The 18,651-nt window shown below is 37.9% G+C and overlaps 1 protein-coding gene across 1 annotated transcript in view; it reads left to right on the top strand.

Moving 5' to 3' along the window:
* F5 (coagulation factor V) overlaps positions 1–18,651 on the top strand; it is a 70,741-nt gene that overhangs the window by 29,099 nt on the left and 22,991 nt on the right. Inside the window, 7 exon segments of the mRNA XM_025877791.2 lie at positions 481–646; positions 9,680–9,857; positions 11,572–11,671; positions 12,051–12,262; positions 13,356–13,506; positions 15,411–15,623; positions 16,801–18,651. The exon segment at positions 16,801–18,651 is cut by the window's right edge and continues 22 nt beyond it. Coding sequence (XP_025733576.1) covers positions 481–646; positions 9,680–9,857; positions 11,572–11,671; positions 12,051–12,262; positions 13,356–13,506; positions 15,411–15,623; positions 16,801–18,651 — 2,871 coding nt within the window.

Below are 18,651 nucleotides of genomic sequence, written 5' to 3'. Positions count from 1 at the left end.
TGTCACAATACCCTTGGAAGATAGAGTCCCCAGTAATAATAAAACAACAACAAAACTAACATTGACATTAAGTACTATGTATATTAACTTACTTAATTTTTAACAATTTTATATAGTATGCACTATTATTATCTCCATTTTACAAATAAAGGGACAGATAACAGCAAAAATGAGAAATCAACAAGACTTAAGTCATAAGATTTTAAGGATCTGGAAATTACATTTTTTCCCCTCTGAAAGAAACAAAGGAAATCTTTTCATGTTTTTTCCCTAACCCATCCTCTCTTTCCTTTGCTTTTAATTCTCACCCTTTCTCTATGACACTAAAAGAGCTGCAGACCAAAATGTTCAGAAGTTTCCTGAGCAGTAGGCTTACTGTTATTATTTAAACCTTCCACAAATTTATTTAAAAGATAGGCATTTTGATCAGCTGTAATTTCTTCTCTCAAATTCTTTCATTGCCTTTGCATTCTAATTCAGCTGGGATGCAGGCTTACATAGACATTAAAAACTGTGCAAAGAAAACCAGGAATCCTAAGAAACTAACTCGTGATCAGAGGCGGCACATGAAGAGGTGGGAATACTTCATTGCTGCAGAGGAAGTCATTTGGGACTATGCACCAATAATACCTGCAAATATGGACAAGTGAGTTTTGGGGTTCTTACCACTATGTGAAGGTTCAGGGGTCTTAGATACATGGGGTGAAATGCCATCAGTTGACAGCTCTCAAGGGTATACATGTATTGGGTTCAGGTCTTGTCCAAATCAATCTGGAATTACTCTAAACTCACCATGGGAACTCAGCAGCATAAGAGGAGTAGTAGTAGTAGTAGTAGTAGTAATAGTAGTCGTAGCAGTAGTAGTAGTAGTAGTAGTAGTAGTAGTAGTAGTAGTAGTAGTAGCAGCAATAATATTACTAGTAATAGCAGCTACCACTTGTTGGATGCTTGTTATTGCTAAGCACTGTGTGAAATATTTCCTATGAGTTTTACTTTAACTCTCCACATTAGAAACAGCTTTTATTTATTTTGTAGACTAGAAAAGATGTCAGAGAGAGTAAGAAATTTGGAAATTCAAATAACTCTTAACACTTGAAAAATACTCAAGCTCACTCACAATAAGAGAAGTGCAAATTAAACTCCACTGAGATATTATTTTCCACCTCGCAGACTCGCAAGTCCAGATGACATGATCTGTTGGCAAGGCTGTAGGAAACAAGCACTATCATACATTATTGGTGAAAGAGTAATTTGATACAGCCATTCAAGAGCATGCTTTGACAATATGCATCACAATTATAAATGCATATATCCTCTGACCCAGCAATCTTACTTCAGTAATTTACTATATAGATATACCTGTTCACATATGAAATGATCTTATGTACTGGATATCCACTGCTGCACTGTGAGTAGTAGCAAAGATTTGGAAACAACACAAAATGTCCATCAATAGGAAATTAGTTTAATAAATTATGGCACATCCATATGATGGAATACTATACATCTGTTTTCAAAAGAGGATGTAAACACTCTCTATGTACTAGTATAAAAAGTTCTCCAAGATATGTTGTGAGATTAAGAAGTCAAGGAAGGAAAAAATGGCAGAATAGGAGGTCCCCTGCTCATATCCCTCCACAGCAATAGTAATTTGACAGCTATCCACAAACAAAAGTACTTCTGTGAGAGCTTTGGGATCCAGGTAGGAATTTGAGAAATTCCAAGATCTTCCCAATGGAAGCCAAGACCAAGGAGGGATATTTTGAGAAGGCACATCATGCTCAGGTGATAGATTCACTGACAGTGCTCCCAGCTACAAACTTAGTTATAGCCTTGTCCCATTATGGACTCAGCTACAGTCCCACTTGGCCTTGGTCTTGACACCAGCATCATTTGCCAAAGGACCTGGAAGAAGTCACACCTGTCCATGACCCTGGAGGGTGGCCTACAGACCCTGGCCTGAGTATGGATCTTAAAGTGGCCCTGTAACCAGTTCCAGCCCTGGAATAGTCCTGCCAACTCAGGGACTTTCAGGGAGTCATGCCCATCCATGCCCCAGGAGGCTGGTCTGCAGACCTCAGTTCCTCCAAAGATCTTGAAGCATCACTGTAACCCAGCTCCAACTCTCCCAACTGTAGTCTTGCCCACCCAGGGACTACCCAGTGACCTGGTGGGAACTTTCTCAAGGGCCAGATGGGAGCTATACCCATCAAAAAACCTAATAACAGCCCTGCCATTTACAGATTCAACTTTAGATCTTGAAATAAGCCACTAACCCAGCATTAGCTCTACTGACCAAGGTCCTAGAGGCAGTCGCATCTTCCCAGAGACCAGACAGGATCCATGCCCACCTGAGCCCCTGGCAAAAGGCCCACCAACCACAGATACTGCTACAGGCTCAAAAGCAGCCACATGAACTTGTTCCAACTTCACTCATCACAGAGGCAATCCCAGCAGCCCAGAGACTTGACAGGAGAAGGTCTTTACCTGACAAAATCACTCAGTAAAGACTGGAAGAGGGTGTTTGCTCCTTCAAATGTACATGAACATAAGGCTACATGAATCACAAAAAATCAGGCAAATATGACACCACCAAAGGAAACTAATAAAACTCAAATAACCAATGTGAAAGAAATAGCGATTTACAAATTGTCTGACAAAAAATTCAAAATAATCATCTTAAGGAAGCTCAGTGAGGTGCAAAAGGACAGATAGGCAACGAAATGAAATCAGGAAAACAATGCATGAATAAAATAAGTGTTAAGAAATAAATAAAAACCACAAAAAATAACCAAACAGAGAAACTGGAACTGAAGGATATAATGACAGAACTAAAGAATTCAATAGAGAACTTCAATAGCAGACTTGATCATGCAGAAGAAAGATTCCACAAACTCAAAGATAAGTAATTTGAAATTATTCAGTTACAGAGACAAAAAAGGAAAAAAAAGAATGGAAATGAGTGAAGAAAGCTTACAATACCTATACTCACCATCAAAAGGATTAATATATACATTATGAGAGTCCCAAAAGGAGAAGAAATGAACGGGCAGAATGCTTACATAAAGATAATGACTAAAATCTTCCTGAATCTTGGGTTATAGATATACGGATTCATGAAGCTCAAAGGACTCCAAGCAATATCTACCCAAAGATTATCCTGAGATACATGATAATCAAATTGTCAAAAGTCAAAGACAAAGAGAGAATCCTGAAAGTAGCAAGAGATAAGCAACTTGTCATATAAAAGGGGACCCCCATAAGACTATCCACAGATTTCTTAGAAGAAACCTTGTAGGCTAGGAGAGTGTGGGATGATATACTCAAGGTGCTGCAAGGAAAAAAAAAAACCCTCTGCCAACAAAGAACAGTATACTGTACTCAGCAAAGCTTTTCTTCAGAAGTGAAGAGATTTCTTCAGAAGTGAAGAGACATTCCAAGACAAAGAAAAGCTGAGGGAGTTCAACATCACTAGGCATGCCTTATAAGAAATGCTAAAGAGAGTTCTTCAAGTTGAAATGAAAAGACACTAAGTAACAACATGAAAACAAAGTATAAAAGTTTCTGGTAAAGGTAAATATATAGTCAAATTCAGAATATTTTAATACTGTAATGGTGGTACATAATGACTTTTAACTCTAGTTAAAATTAAAAAAAAAAAACTTTAAAATAAAAGTCTAAAGACAAAAGTATTAAAATCACCAGGCTAAAATACTTTGTTAATGGATATACAATATAAAAAGATGTAAAGTGTAAAGTGTGACATCAACAGCACAAATTGGGAGGGAGTAGTAAGAGTGTAGAAATTTTTATGCAATTGAATTTAAGCTGTCATCACCTTAAAATAAACTGTTAGAACTATAAGATGTTTTATGTAAACCCCAAGGTATCCACAAGCAAAAACTTCTACCTCTAGTAGATACACAAAAGATAAAGGAATTAAAACCTGCAAATACAAAAAATCAACAAATCACAAGGAAAATAGCAACAGAGGAAGAAAGGAGCAAAAGAACTACAAAAAAGTCAGAAAACAACAAAATAGCAATAGTAAGTCCTTACCTAGCAATGCTTATTCTAAATGTAAATGGATTAATTCTCCAATCAAAAGATAACAGAGTAGCCAGATGGATAAAAAACTAAGATCTAACAATGTACTGTCTACAAGAGACTCACTTTAGCTTTAAGGACACACACTGGTTAAAAGTAAAGGGATAAAAAGATTTTCCATGCAAATGGTAACCAAAGAACAGGAGTGGCTATACTTATAGAAGACAAAATAGACTTTAAGTCAAACTGTCATAAGAGACAAGGTCACTATATGATAAAGGGGTTAATTTATCAAAAGGCTATAACAATTATAAATATATATGCCCCTAACATTGAACCACCTAAATATATGAAGTAGATATTAACAGAACTGAGTGTAGAAATAGACAACAATACAATAATAGTGGGGGATTTAAATACCTCACTTTAAACAATAGATAAATCATCCAGACATAAAATCGTAAGGAAACTGAAATTGAATAACACTATAGACCAAGTGGACCTAATAGACATGTAAAGAACAATCCATCCAACAGCAGCAGAATATATATTCTTCTCAAGTGCACATGAAATATTCTCTAAGATACATCATATGTTAGGCCACAAAATAAGTCTTAACAAAATAATATCAAGTGTCTTTTCTGACCACAGTGGTATGAAACTAAAAATCATAACAGAACAAAAATTGGAAAATTCACAAATATTTGGAAATTAAACACACTTTCTAGAATGGTCAAAAAGAAATCTGATGGGAAATCAAAAAAATATCATGAGACAAGTGAAAATGGAAACACAACATACAAAAACTTTGGAATACAAGCAAAAACAGTTATGAGAGAAGTTTACAGAAGTAAATGCATACATTAGAAAACAAAGAAAGTTCTGGGTGCCTGGGTGGCTCAGTTGGTTAGGCGACTGCCTTTGGCTCAGGTCATGATCCTGGAGTCCCAGGATCGAGTCCCACATCGGGCTTCCTGCTCAGCGGGGAGTCTGCTTCTCCCTCTGACCCTCTGACCCTCTGACCCTCTTCCCTCTCGTGCTTTCTATCTCTCATTCTCTCTCTCTCTCAAATAAATAAATAAAATCTTTAAAAAAAAGAAAGAAAACAAAGAAAGTTCTAAAATAAACAACCTAACTTTATACCTCAGGGAGCTGGGGGGGCGGGGAATGAGCAAATTAAACCCAAAGTTAGCAGAAGGAATGAAATGAAGATTAGAGGAAAGATAAATGAGGTAGACATTGGAAAAACAATAGAAAAGATCAACATAACCAAGAGCTGGTTTTTTGAAAAGATAAACCAAACTGACAAACCTTTAGCTAAACTAACCAAGGGAAGAGAGGACTCAAATAGTTAAAATTGTAACTGAAAGAGGAGACACTACAATTGATATCACAGAAGTGCAAAGGATCCTGAGAGGCTACTATAAATGATGATATGCCAACAGATTGTATAGTCTAGAATAAATGGACAATTTCCTAGAAATATACACCCTACCAAGACTGAATCATAAAGAAATAGAACATCCGAACAGACTAGTAACAAGTAAGAAGATTGAATCAGTAATCAAAAATCTCTGAACAAAGAAAAGCCCAAAATCACATGGCTTCACAGATGAATTATACCAAACATTTAAAGAAGAACTAACACTAATCTTCAAATTCTTCCAAAATATTGAAGAGGAGAGAACACTTCCAAACTTATTTTACAAGGCCAGCATTATCCTCATGCCAAAGCCAGATAAGGACAATACAAGAAAAGAAAATGATGGCTCAATATCCTTGTTGAACACAGATGCAAAAAGCCTCACCAAAATATTAGCAAACCAGATACACAGCACATTAAAATGATCATACACCATGGGGATCAAGTGAGATTATCCCTGGGATGCATGGATTTTTCACCATGCACAAATCAGTAAGTGTGATCTACCACATCAACAAAATGAAGGATAAAAGTCATAATAACAACCCATTTGATGCAGAAGAAGCAATTGACAAAATTCAACATCTTTTCATGATAAAAACTCTCAACAAGTTAGGTATAGAAGAAATGTACCTCAACATAATAAAAGCCATATATGACAAACCCAAAGCTAACACATACTCATGAAAGCTGTTTCTCTAAGATCAGGAACAAGACAAGAGTGCCTACCATTTTTAATCAAGATAGTACTAGAAATCCTAACCAGAGCAATCGGGCAAGAAAAAGAAATAAAAGATATCCAAATTGTTAAGGAAAATGTAAAATTATCTCTTTTTGCAGATGATATGATTTTACACATAGAAAACCCTTAACACTCCACCAAAAATCTATTAAAACTAATAAAAGAATGCAGTAAGTTGCAGGGTATGAAATCAACATATAAAAATTAGCTGCACTTATTTTTTTTAATATTTTATTTATTAGAGCAAGTGAGAGAGAGAGCATGAGCAGGGGGCGGGGCAGAGGGAGAGGGAGAAGCAGACTCCCTGCTGAGCAGGGCGCCTGATGTGGGGCTTGATCCCAGGACTCTGAGATCATGACCTGAGCTGAAGTCAGGTGCTTAACTGACTGAGCCACCCAGGTGCCCCTAGCTGCACTTATCAAACTAAAAACAATCTATCCAAAACAGAAATGAAGAAAACAATCCCATTTCAATAGAAATCAAAATAATAAAATGCTTAAGGAATAAATTTAACCAAAGAGGTGAAAGATCTATACACCAAAAACTGTAAGATATTGATGAAAGAAACTGAAGAAGAGACAACCAAATAGAAAGATGTTCTGTTAATGGATTGGAAGAATTAATTTTGTTAAACTGTTCATATTAATCAAAGCAATCTACAGATTCAATACAATCCCTATCAAAATTCCAGTGGCATTTTTCATGAAAATAGAAAAAACAATTCTAAAATTCATATGGAACCACAAAAGATTCAAAATAATCAAAACAATCTGGAACAAGAAGAGCAAAGCTGAAGGCATCACACTTTTTATTTCAAACTATATTACAAAGTTATAGCAATCAAACAGTATAATAATGGCATAAAAACAGACACTTAGACCAATGAAGACAGATAGAGAGCCCAGAAGTAAACACATACATATATAGTCAACTAATCTTTGACAAGAGCACTAAAAATACACAATGGGGAAAATATAGTCTGTTCAATAATTAATGTTGGAAAAACTGGATATCCACATGCAAAAGAATGAAATTGGACCCTTAGCTCATAGTATACACAAAAATTAACTCAAAATAGATTAAATATTTAAATATAAGACCTGAAACCATAAAACTTCTAGGAGAAAAGGTAGGAAGAAAGCTCTTTGACATGGGTCTTCCCAGTGATTTTTTGGGATATGACACAAAAAGCACAGGCAACAAAAACAAAAATAAACAAGTGAGCCTACATCAAACTAAAACATTTCTGTACAGCAAAAGAAACAATAAAACAAAAAAGCAATCTATGAAATGAGAGAAAATATTTGCAAACCATATCTCTAATAAGGTGTTGAAACCTAAAATATATCAAAAAAACTCAATGGCAAAAATTAAAAAAAAAAAACACCTGATTTAAAAATGGGGAAAGGTGGGCCTGACTGGCTCAGTCAGTGGAGCATGGGACTCTTGATCTTGGTGTTGTGAGTTCAAACCCCATGTTGGGTGTAGAGATTACTTAAAAATAAAATATTTAAAAAATAATAAAATAAATCTTAGAAAAATGAGCAAAGGACCTAAATTGAAATTTTTCCAAAGAAGATATATAAATGGCAAATAGATATATGAGAAGGTGTTCAACATCACTAGTCATTAGGGAAATACAAATCATATCCAAAATGAGATTATGACCTCATACCTGTGAGGATGGTTATTACAAAAAAGAGGTAACCAGGGTTGGTGAGAGTATGAAGAAAATGGAACTCTGTACACTGTTGGCGAGAATATAAATTGGTACAGCCATTATGGAAAATAGTAAGAAGGCTCCTCCAAAAATTAAAAATAGGAGTACCATATGACCCAGCAATTCCACTTCTGAATATATATCCAAAGGAAATATCAATATCAATGTCTTAAAGAGATATCTGCATTCCCATGTCCATTGAAGCATTATTCACAATAGCTAAGATATGGAAACAACCTGAGTGTCTGTTGATGGATGAATGGATAAAGAATATCACACACACACACACACACACACACACACACACACACACACACACACTGGAATATTACTGAGCCTTAAAAAAGAAGGAAAGAAGGAAAGCCTGCCATTTAAAACAATGTGGATGAACCTGCAAGACATCATGCTAAGACTCATTCTGGACACAAAACAACAAATACTGCATGATCTCACTTATATGTGGACCTAATTAAGCAGTGTGGTGACTATAGTTAATATTTTATACTTGAAATTTGTTAAGACAGTAGATCTTAAGTGTTCTCACCACAAAAAAGAAAATAGTAACTAGGTGAGGTGATGGAAGTGTTAATTAGCTTAATTGTGGTAATCACATATATACATACATAAATCATCATGTTGTACTTCTCAAATATATACAATTTTTATTTGTCAAAATCACCTCAGTAAAGCTGGGAAAATGCAAAAAAAAAGTCAAGGTGACTTTTGTTAAAAGAATGAGAGTATAAGAATATTTATATTTTCAAGTTATATTTGCATACTTATGCATAAATATGCTCTGGAATTATACATATGAAATTAATGCAAGTGAATATGTAGAAAATATTTAGAAAATGCAGGGAAGGTCAGGGAGGTGGGGTTGACGGGGAAAAAAGTGTGAGTGAGAGCTCTCTATTGTAATCAAAATCATTTGAATGTATTTGATATTCAAAAAAATTTGAGAAAAAGAGCTAAAAAGGAACTTGCTCAAGAGTATATAATAATAACTGATGGAACTGAGATAAGATTCCAGGATTCTGGCAATAGTGTGTACTTTTTATTGTGCAAAATAAATGCAGAAAATGAGTAAACTCTGTCATGGAACTTCTGTTTTTGCAAACTAAGGCAATAAAGAGGACCAAGAGGAAAAGTGGTTCTTGCTGCTGCCCCAACTCTTGTATCGAGGTAGCTACAGAAGATGGGTAGAGGGGGTTGCTTTTTAGTTGGCACTAGGATTGGGTGGATGGTTGGAGGGTGAGCCCAACAGCACAGAACTATGACTAATAAAGATAGTCAAAGCTTCCTAGTGTGGGAACATAACTTTTAGAGATTGAGAAACACCTGGGAAGTCAATAAAGTTACCATAAATTAAGTGATAACAAAGGCTTGAGAAAAAACTCACAGTATGTCCTCTCCTTTCTTTTGGATAGACATTTTCCCAGAGATATCTAAGATCTAATCTAGTGACCAGAGTGACAGGAAGTTCTAAGTAGCTGTTCCTAACCATGTCTACAACTTTATCAGTGATGGAAGAGACAAAGGTTTCCAGTTTTCCAACTAGAGAGCAGATATTGGGACTTTGCAAACCACATTAAGAATTTTTTTTTTTTTTTTTTTTTTTTTTTTTTTAGAAAACTAGCATTTTAACTAATCCAAGAGCAGAACTTCTAAGCACAAGGATTTCCTCATCCTACAGGGTCTTTATTGAGCAAACGGTTTAATTTTTTTAAAAAATTCATTTCACTTTAAGAAAATACAGATCTCTGCATTTGGATAATTTCTCAAACCAAATTGGAAAACATTATAAGAAGGTTGTCTACAAACAGTACCAAGATGAGTCTTTCACCAAACGTTTGGAGAATACGAATATCAAAGAAGATGGGATCTTGGGCCCTATTATCAGAGCCCAGGTCAGAGATACACTCAAAGTAAGTAACAGAAATATAGTACCATGGGAGAAATTAAATAGGAAAGACAGTTTATAAGTACTGGTTATATGTTTGTATTAAAAAGAAAAATATGTCCATGTAGTTTTTAATTCAAATGCAACTTTAGTTTTTATGTAGTATTTGCTCTGATTTATAGCCTACCTCATCTGAGACAATCTATTAAATTATAAAGGAATAAAACAAAGAGCCAATGTAATTGAGGTGAAAGATAATATGGGACAAAGAAAATAAAGCCATGGATAAGTATAATGAAACACATGCCTTATGCTCCTATAAGATTGCCTACCAATTTTGTCCAAAGCTTTCTAGCATCCGAGTAAAATATGTCAGGGCGAGATTCACAGTAGTCATAAAGAAAACATAATTTCCCTTGATACTGAGGCCAGTTTATCCCATGGATCCTTAAAAAGAGGATGCTGTATAATACAGTGGATGGAATCCTTGATAGAATCCCTACAATTGGTATAATAAATAAGTTGCTGGGGTGCCTGGGTGTCTCAGTCAGTTAAGTGTCCAACTCTTGATTTTGGCTCAGGTCATGATTTCAGGGTACTGAGATGGAGCCCGCATCGGGCTCCACGCTCAGCAGGGAGTTTGCTTGAGATTCTCTCTCTCCCCCTGCCCCTCCCGCACCACGCGTGCACTTTCTCTCTCAAACAAATAAATCTTGAATGAATGAATGAATGAATAAGTCACATAGCTTTGTAAAATAATGTTTGACATTATAGCTGAGAACATAACAGTAAATACAATTGACTATAAACAAGTCATCATTGTGCTCTAGGTATGTAGTTCTCCCATGACTGGTCTCTGATGGAGGTAAATTTAGATATGATTCAAGAACACTGAGTGTTCTTTAGACAGCTTTCCTTAAATATATATCACGTCATCGAGCTTCTGATAGGAACTGGGCAGCAGAGAAGTAAATGTTGCAAACTTCGGCAAGATTCTAGAATGTGGGTAATCTACAGATTAAGGATGATCCAAATGCTTTGGCAATCAACCAACAGAAGATAAGATTAAGGTTTTCTTTTGAAGATTAAGAAGCCTAACTAGGACTCCTGAGTAAATAATGCTCCTCCCTTCACCCCTTTGTGGGGGTGAACTAACACATCTGTACACAAGGACAATTCTGTTCATTTAAAAATAACAAAAGGATAGAAAGCAGCCTTTCTCTGTTCTTCTTTCCCTTCCCTCATTTCTGATTTCCCCCATCCCTTATAGGTGCTTTTGAGCAAGTGTAAATATACCTCACTGGAAATTCAGGATCTGGCTATTTGTGTGCCCCTCAGAAGATGACACCAAGGCAGTGTCCTCGGAGATCTGCCAGGCTGGGGAAGGGGATCATGGTCTAAAGAGGAGAAGGAACAGATCTGAAGGCAGATGTGGTCCAAGCTGAGAGGAGAGGGGAAGGGGAACTGGGATCGGTGTGGAAAGAGTGATATATTGTGAGGAAAATGTCACTTCTAAGGGCAGACTTCTCTTTCCATTTTCCACCTTACCATGTGAGTGAAACAGTCTCAAAAGTTTCTGCCAGGTGATGGGGAGAGGTTGCTGCTCAGAGAAACAAAACTAGTTTGCGTGCACGCACACACGCACCCTCCAACAAGTGAATTTGCAAAGCTAACATCCTATATTAATTCTCACAATTGAACTTAAGTCCTGAAATAATGAATTTGAGTTAACTTTGTAGATCGTGTTCAAAAATATGGCCAGCCGCATCTACAGCATTTACCCTCATGGAGTGACCTTCTCTCCTTATGAAGATGAAGTCAACTCTTCCTACATTTCAGGTTTGAATCAGAGTCTGCTGAATGAAACTATTCACCTCTGAGAGGCTGTCATATTTTCTTAGTGTCCTCTTTGCTCAGTAATATAACTTGCGCAGTCAGGTAGTATACAAGTAGGGTATCCTAAAAGTCAGAACCAAACCCTTCTCACTTAGGGATTTTGTTTACCCCAGTGCTTACCAAATATGGTGTTCTTTGTTGGTGCCATAGCGGCCTCTAGTGGAGCAATCTCTAATGGCGACATGTAATCCAAGGTTCTGTTAAGTGGAGCTTGATAGAAAAATACTCCTTTCCTAATATTAATTGGTTCTAATGAGAACTCACTGTTTGTTTAATGTAATAATTTTGAAAATGAAACAATTTTGACTCTGTTTTCTTTCAGGCAATAACACCATGATCAGAGCAGTTCAACCAGGGGAAACCTATACTTATAAGTGGAACATCCTAGAGTCTGATGAACCCACAGAACATGATGCACAGTGCTTAACAAGACCATACTATAGTAATGTGGATGTCACAAGGGACATTGCCTCTGGGTTGATCGGGCTACTTCTAATTTGTAAGAGCAGATCCCTGGATAAGCGAGGCATACAGGTATTCTGTCCACAAACTAAACTTTTAGAAATTCCAGGGACTGCTTCAGGCTGGAACAGATTAGGTCTCCTTGCTAAATAATGGGGTCTCTCCTTCTAGAGAACAGAAAATATTATGTTATCTTCTTTAGAGAAAATGTGATTTAACATTTATTCCTTTGTGGGTTTTTTTTCCCCTTGTCTATTTTCATCTAGATTCTTACTCTGGAAGGCTGTTCTATAGTGTGACACCATATTTTGTTTTAGTTTGAAGTTCCAGGTCTTCTGCTATGTCATCAGCAAGCCACTTAGCCTCTTAATTTCTGCCTTTTATCAAATGGGTAATACCCTCCTAAAAAATTTTTACAGGGTTGTTTTGGGGCTCAGCAAGATACTACCTGGTAAAAGTGTAAAACTCTCTACCAGTCCTTTATTTTTAGAGACCTGCACCAGGGAGATATAAGAGAGATAATAATTTGGAGACATAGAATCTGGTGAAGTTGGACCCAGACAATTGTCCATCTCTAGTGAGACTAAATTATAGAGAAAAAAGTGAACAAAGAGACAGATCTTCATTGGAGAATAGTAGGCTCATATTACTAACTTAAAATTCCCAATCAGGCTAAGCTATAATCAAAGAAGTTCATCCTAAAGCATACAAAATAAATATATGCCTAGAAAAATCAGAAATGGACATTTGAAAGACCTTAATTTATTGAGCTATGAAAGGAAACAGGAAGGGAGAAGTAGAAAGCTTTCCTATTGCAACCTTCTGTTTTATCCTTTGCAACTATTTGGAGCATGTCTAGTCAATCATTCAGGTTGAAAGGTGTCTACTTACAGAAATAACACAACTACACAATTACAGCTGCCATGAGGAGATGGAATTTTTCTATTAGGATGTTTTAGTCTCTGAATTTTCTGATCTGCTTTGTTTGTCTTTGCATCTTACCTTTGGCTCTAACAAGGGCTTTGTACAAGATGGGCTCTCATAAATGCCCGAATTTGTGGCTGCAGTGGCCCCTAGACTGTGTCTCTGGTTTCTGAGAAGAACTCAGTGTTGTGGGTAATCAACTGGAACGTTAATCACTGAACACCGCACTTTTACCCTCCAGAGGGCAGCAGACATCGAGCAGCAGGCTGTGTTTGCTGTGTTTGATGAGAACAAGAGCTGGTACATTGAGGACAATATCAAAAAGTTCTGTGAAAATCCTGAGAAGGTGAAACGTGATGACCCCAAGTTTTATGAATCAAACATCATGAGCAGTAAGTCAAACTACTGTTTTTGTCCATCAGTTTTTCACTCCCGTGCTTAAAGTATGACTGTGCATAAAGGCAGAGACATGGATTAGAATCCACTCACCTCTTCCCCTCACTTGCAATCCCGGGATTTGGTGATGAAGTTACTGGGGGATACTATAGCAACCTTTTTACAGCAAGAGGCCAAAAGCTTGTTCTCCTTAAGAAGTCTTCTTGGTCTCGTGCTCCAAATGTGCATGTACGTATATGCGCATGCTTTGGGCACCTCCACTCTGGAGGAACAGGCTGAGGGGTGGGAGTGGTGAGGAAAGGGGCTACAGGCCTTGGTCGGTGGTATATGGGATTTTAGACTGGGTGCAAGGTGAACAGTCTTTATAGCCAGGGCAGAAACAAGGTAAGTAATCCAAAGGTGGAAGGTCAAATCAAACGAAGGCAAAAGGCAGATGGGGAGCCAAGAATCATAAAAAGCCAATCATGAAGAGGTTTGAAGTGAACAGTGAGAATCTTGTTCAGAATAGAAGGAATTCCCTGAGCCAAAGTTCAGGCATTTGCTGTGGTTTTCAATTTCAGCACCTAAAGCCACTGCTATGAGAAGTCTAAGAGAAATTTCAGTAAGCCAGTTAGAAGCAAACTTTGCCATGGTGGTCAGGGTCCCCACCACTATTCCTCAGAGTCAAGAGCCATTATGATCACCTTCTCTGATAGGTAATCTTGGACATGAGGATGACTTCTCCATGGTCTATTCACATAGTTTCAGATGAATTATTGGAGTTCTCAGAACTGGCAGGTGCCCTGAAAATAATTCCAAACCGGGAGTTACTCAGCTTTCTTTGCATAATTTCATTTTTGGCAGTGAATCTGTCATAGGTTTGGGCTAGTGCTATCCATTAGAAATTATGTATGAGCCACATATATAATTTAAAATTTTCTAGTAGCCATATGAAAAATTAAAGAGAAATATATCCCAAATATTATCATTTCAACATATAACCAGTATAAAAATTGATGAGATTTGCTTTCTTTATTTTGTACTAGGTCTCTGAAATCTGGTGTGTCTTTTGCACTTAACAGCACATCTCAATCCAGATTATCCACATTTCAAGTGCTCAACAGCCACTTGTATTTAGTGGCCACTGTATTAGACGGTACAGTTATAGACCATTTAGAAGAGCCTCCTGAATGAAATACAAACTAAAAACATATTGTCATTTAAGTGCTCACTAGTGCCAGGCATCATACTAGTATCAGGGCTAGAGTGGGAACGCAGGCAGAGGTGGGCCCTGTCCTCATAGAAATCAAACCTGTGGGTGCCTGGGTGGCTCAGTTGGTTGGGCGGCTGCCTTCGGCTCAGGTCATGATCCTGGAGTCCCGGAATCGGGTCCCACATCAGGCTCCCTGCTCAGCAGGGGGGGTCTGCTTCTCCCTCTGACCCTCTTCCCTCTCGTGCTCTCTGTCTCTCATTCTCTCTCTCTCAAATAAATAAATAAAATCTTAAAAAAAAAAAAAGAAATCAAACCTGTGATTTTATTACCATGCCTAGAACCTAAGTAAATAAATATACTGCCGAAAGCTGTGTGCCTTTGAAAGATAGTGAAAATGTGTGAACTTGATACTTGAATAAAAACTATAGACTATCTCAATGATAAGAGGGAGCAATAAAAATTGCCAAATGTGCTAAATATGCATGCCTTTTAGGGACATTACTTCTTATTCACCAGATAATGTGTCAAGATGAATTTCTTATATTATGCTTTTCTTCCAGGTAGAATTATTCTAGATAATATTGTAAGTATCATAATCACTGCTTTGACACAACCAAATTAATATTGGGACATTAATCTTAGGTATAATTTAGCCACATGCCCCTTTGTCGGCAGAGGCTTGCATGTTAACAGATTTTACTCTTTCAGCGATCAATGGCTACGTGCCTGAGAGTATACCCACACTCGGATTCTGCTTTGACGACACTGTCCAGTGGCACTTCTGCAGTGTAGGGACCCAGGATGACATTTTGACCATTCACTTCACTGGGCACTCATTCATCTATGGAAAGAGACACGAGGACACCTTGACACTCTTCCCCATGCGTGGGGAATCTGTGACAGTCACAATGGATAATGTTGGTAAGAGCCTGGACACTTGGAGAGGAACCTCTGATCCTTAAAGGTCTGCTGCAGCTTCCCAAACTATCCACAGTTCCTGAGTTTATCTTTCTGATCCCTTACAGGCTTTCCTTTCAATACTTCTCATGATTTCTGTTTGGGGAATTAATTACTTAAATGGGTCTAGTCCTTTAATGTGGGTTCCATTTATCCTTCTCTGGGCTAAGTGAGAAGGAAAGACACAACATCAAAAAGATAAGGTATGACTTTGAGGAGGAAGCATGAACATTCAGCCACAAAAGAGCATTTCTTTTATCAAAATGGCCTTTTCAGTTTTTAAAGCTAGCCATGACACTGTGGGTTAGTTAGTGATCATCAGATACAGTACCTTGGAGGCTGGCCTCAGAGATGCAGCGGAAAGCATGGAAAGCACATGGGCTTTGGAGTTCCTCCTATGTGCTCTGGCACTCAGTATCTCTGTAACCTTGGACATGTTATTCAACCTTACTGAGCTTCCTTGTATTCATCTCAAAAACACAATCACACTTTACAGGGTTGCTTTGGCCATTAATTGTCATATATACCAAGTGCCTAGCACTCAGCAGACACTCAACAAGTGGTAACGATTGAAGATGCCCCAGGAAATCTGTATGCCAGAAAATAATACCATTACAAAGAGATTCAAAATTGCCCTGGGCCCACTTGAATCATTTACTGCTTAGAAATATCTAGATGTTTCTTACATCATCCTCCCCCTCACTTCAGTTTTCAAACAAGATGTGCAGCCAACAAGATGTTTATGATATTCAAAGCCCACTTTATACTTAATTCATCCCTTTTTAAATATATTCTAAAGCAGTGACTCTTAAACTATCTGTGATAAGAGTTTTCTCCTAATCTCCATTGATCAATACTTTCAATCTATATTCTGTTATGTGAGATAAGTACACTGATCACATGCTTGGATGCACAGCAATGTCAGATTGCTAAGCAGTTTTCTAAATACCTTACACCCAATTTCTCTCCTTATGTCACTATAGGAGATGATTAACTGTTCCCAGATCATCAGTGACCCACAGACCACACTTGTTATCCCTGGCTGAAGTTCGTTGAAAATTATCTGCCACAATGGATCCTAGAGTCTTTATATCTTTTTCTGGGCTTAGAGCTCTCTGTTTTCTCTGTCTCTCTTCTATAGGTACTTGGATGTTAACTACAATGAATTCCAATCCAAGAAACAAAAACCTAAGGCTGAGATTCAGGGATGTTAAGTGTATCCGGGATGATTATGAAGACTCATATGAGATTATATATGAACTTCCAGCATCTACAGTCATGACTACACGGAAAATGCGTGATTCTTCAGAAAACAGGGGTGAAGATGATGATGCTGACTATGATTACCAGAACAACCTGGCTTCATGGTTAGGAATTAGGTCATTCAGAAATTCATCACTGAATCAGAAGGAAGATGAGTTTAATCTTACTGCCCTAGCTCTGGAGAACAATTCTGAATTCATTCCTCCTAGTACCGATACAGCTGTTAGTTCAAATTCCTCTTCCCTAAGTAACATTCACAGGCTTATTGTCTATAACTTTGCAAAGCCTCAAAAAACTCTTCCTCAGCCAACAGCCACCATAGCTCGTCCCCCTCTGGAACACATTGGCTTAGACAAGAACTCAGCTCTCAACCGTTCAACAGCAGAGCATTCCAGCCCTTATTCTGAAGACTCTATGGAGGATCCTCTACAGTCAGATATCACAGGGATAAGCCTACTTCCACTTGACGCAGAAGGATTCAGGAGTCAAGAACATACTAAGCATAAGGAATCCAAGAAAGGAAGAGAGCACACAGCAAAGCGTAGGTTCTCCCAAGTGGGATTTTCAGCACATAAAACTGGGGGACGTTTAAGCCAAGGCAACTCTTCTCCTTCCAGAATGGGACCCTGGGAAGACCTTCCCAATGATCTATTACTCTTAAAACAAAAGAATCCATCCAAGATTTTGAATGGGAAATGGCATTTGGTGTCTGAGAAAGGTAATTATGAAATAGTCCCAGAGGCTGATGAAGACATGGCTGTTGATAAGCTGCTGGACAACCCCCAGAATGCCTCAAGGACTTGGGGAGAAAACATCCCTCTCATAAACAAGCACAGAAAGAAGAGTGGCCACCCAAAACTTTCTGGAATTAGAAATAAATCTCTACAAGTAAAACAGGACGAAGGAAACAGTGGATTGAAGAAAATCCATTTTTTCATTAAAACACGAAAAAAGAAAAAAGAAGAGAAGCTTGCACACCATATTCCTCTATCTCCAAGGGGCTTCCACCCTCTAAGAGGAAAGGCCAATACCACATTTTCAGATAGGAGACTTGATCATTCATTGTTACTCCGTAAATCCAATGAAACATCTTTTCCCACAGACCTCAATCAAACATTCCCCTCTGTGAATCTTAGCCTATTAGACTCACTTCCTTACCATAATCATAATCCCTCAAATGACACCAGTCAGACAAGCTCCCCTTTAGATCTTTATCAGACAATACCCCCAGAAGAATACTATCAAACATTCCCTATTCAAGACTCTGGTCAAATGCACTCCACTACAGACTCTAGCCACACATCCCCTCCAGAGCGTGGCCAGATGCTTGACTATGACCTAAGAAATAAGCCATTCCCTACTGACATTGGTCAAATGTTCCCTTCCTTGGAACGTGAAGCCTGGCAGGCAACCATTTCTGCAGATCTCAGTCAACCAAACCTTTCGCCTGATCTCGACCATACAACCCTTTCTCCAGACCTCAGCCAGACAACATTTCCTCCAGACCTTGACCAGACAACCTTTTTTCCAGACCTTGACCAGACAACATTTTCTCCAGACCTCAGCCAGACAACCTTTTCTCCAGACCTCGACCAGACAACTTTTTCTCTAGACCTTGACCAGACAACCCTGTCCCCAGACCTTGGCCAGACAAACTTTTCTCCAGACCTCAGCCAGACAAGCTTTTCTCTAGACCTTGACCAGACAACCTTTTCTCTAGATCTTGACC

This window comes from Callorhinus ursinus, unplaced genomic scaffold (genome assembly GCF_003265705.2).
Source record: "Callorhinus ursinus isolate GAN/ISIS: 27379988/994484 unplaced genomic scaffold, GSC_fseal_2.0 scaffold13, whole genome shotgun sequence".
Classification (NCBI taxonomy): Eukaryota; Metazoa; Chordata; class Mammalia; order Carnivora; family Otariidae; genus Callorhinus; species Callorhinus ursinus.
This window is presented reverse-complemented; position numbering and strand designations above follow the sequence as displayed.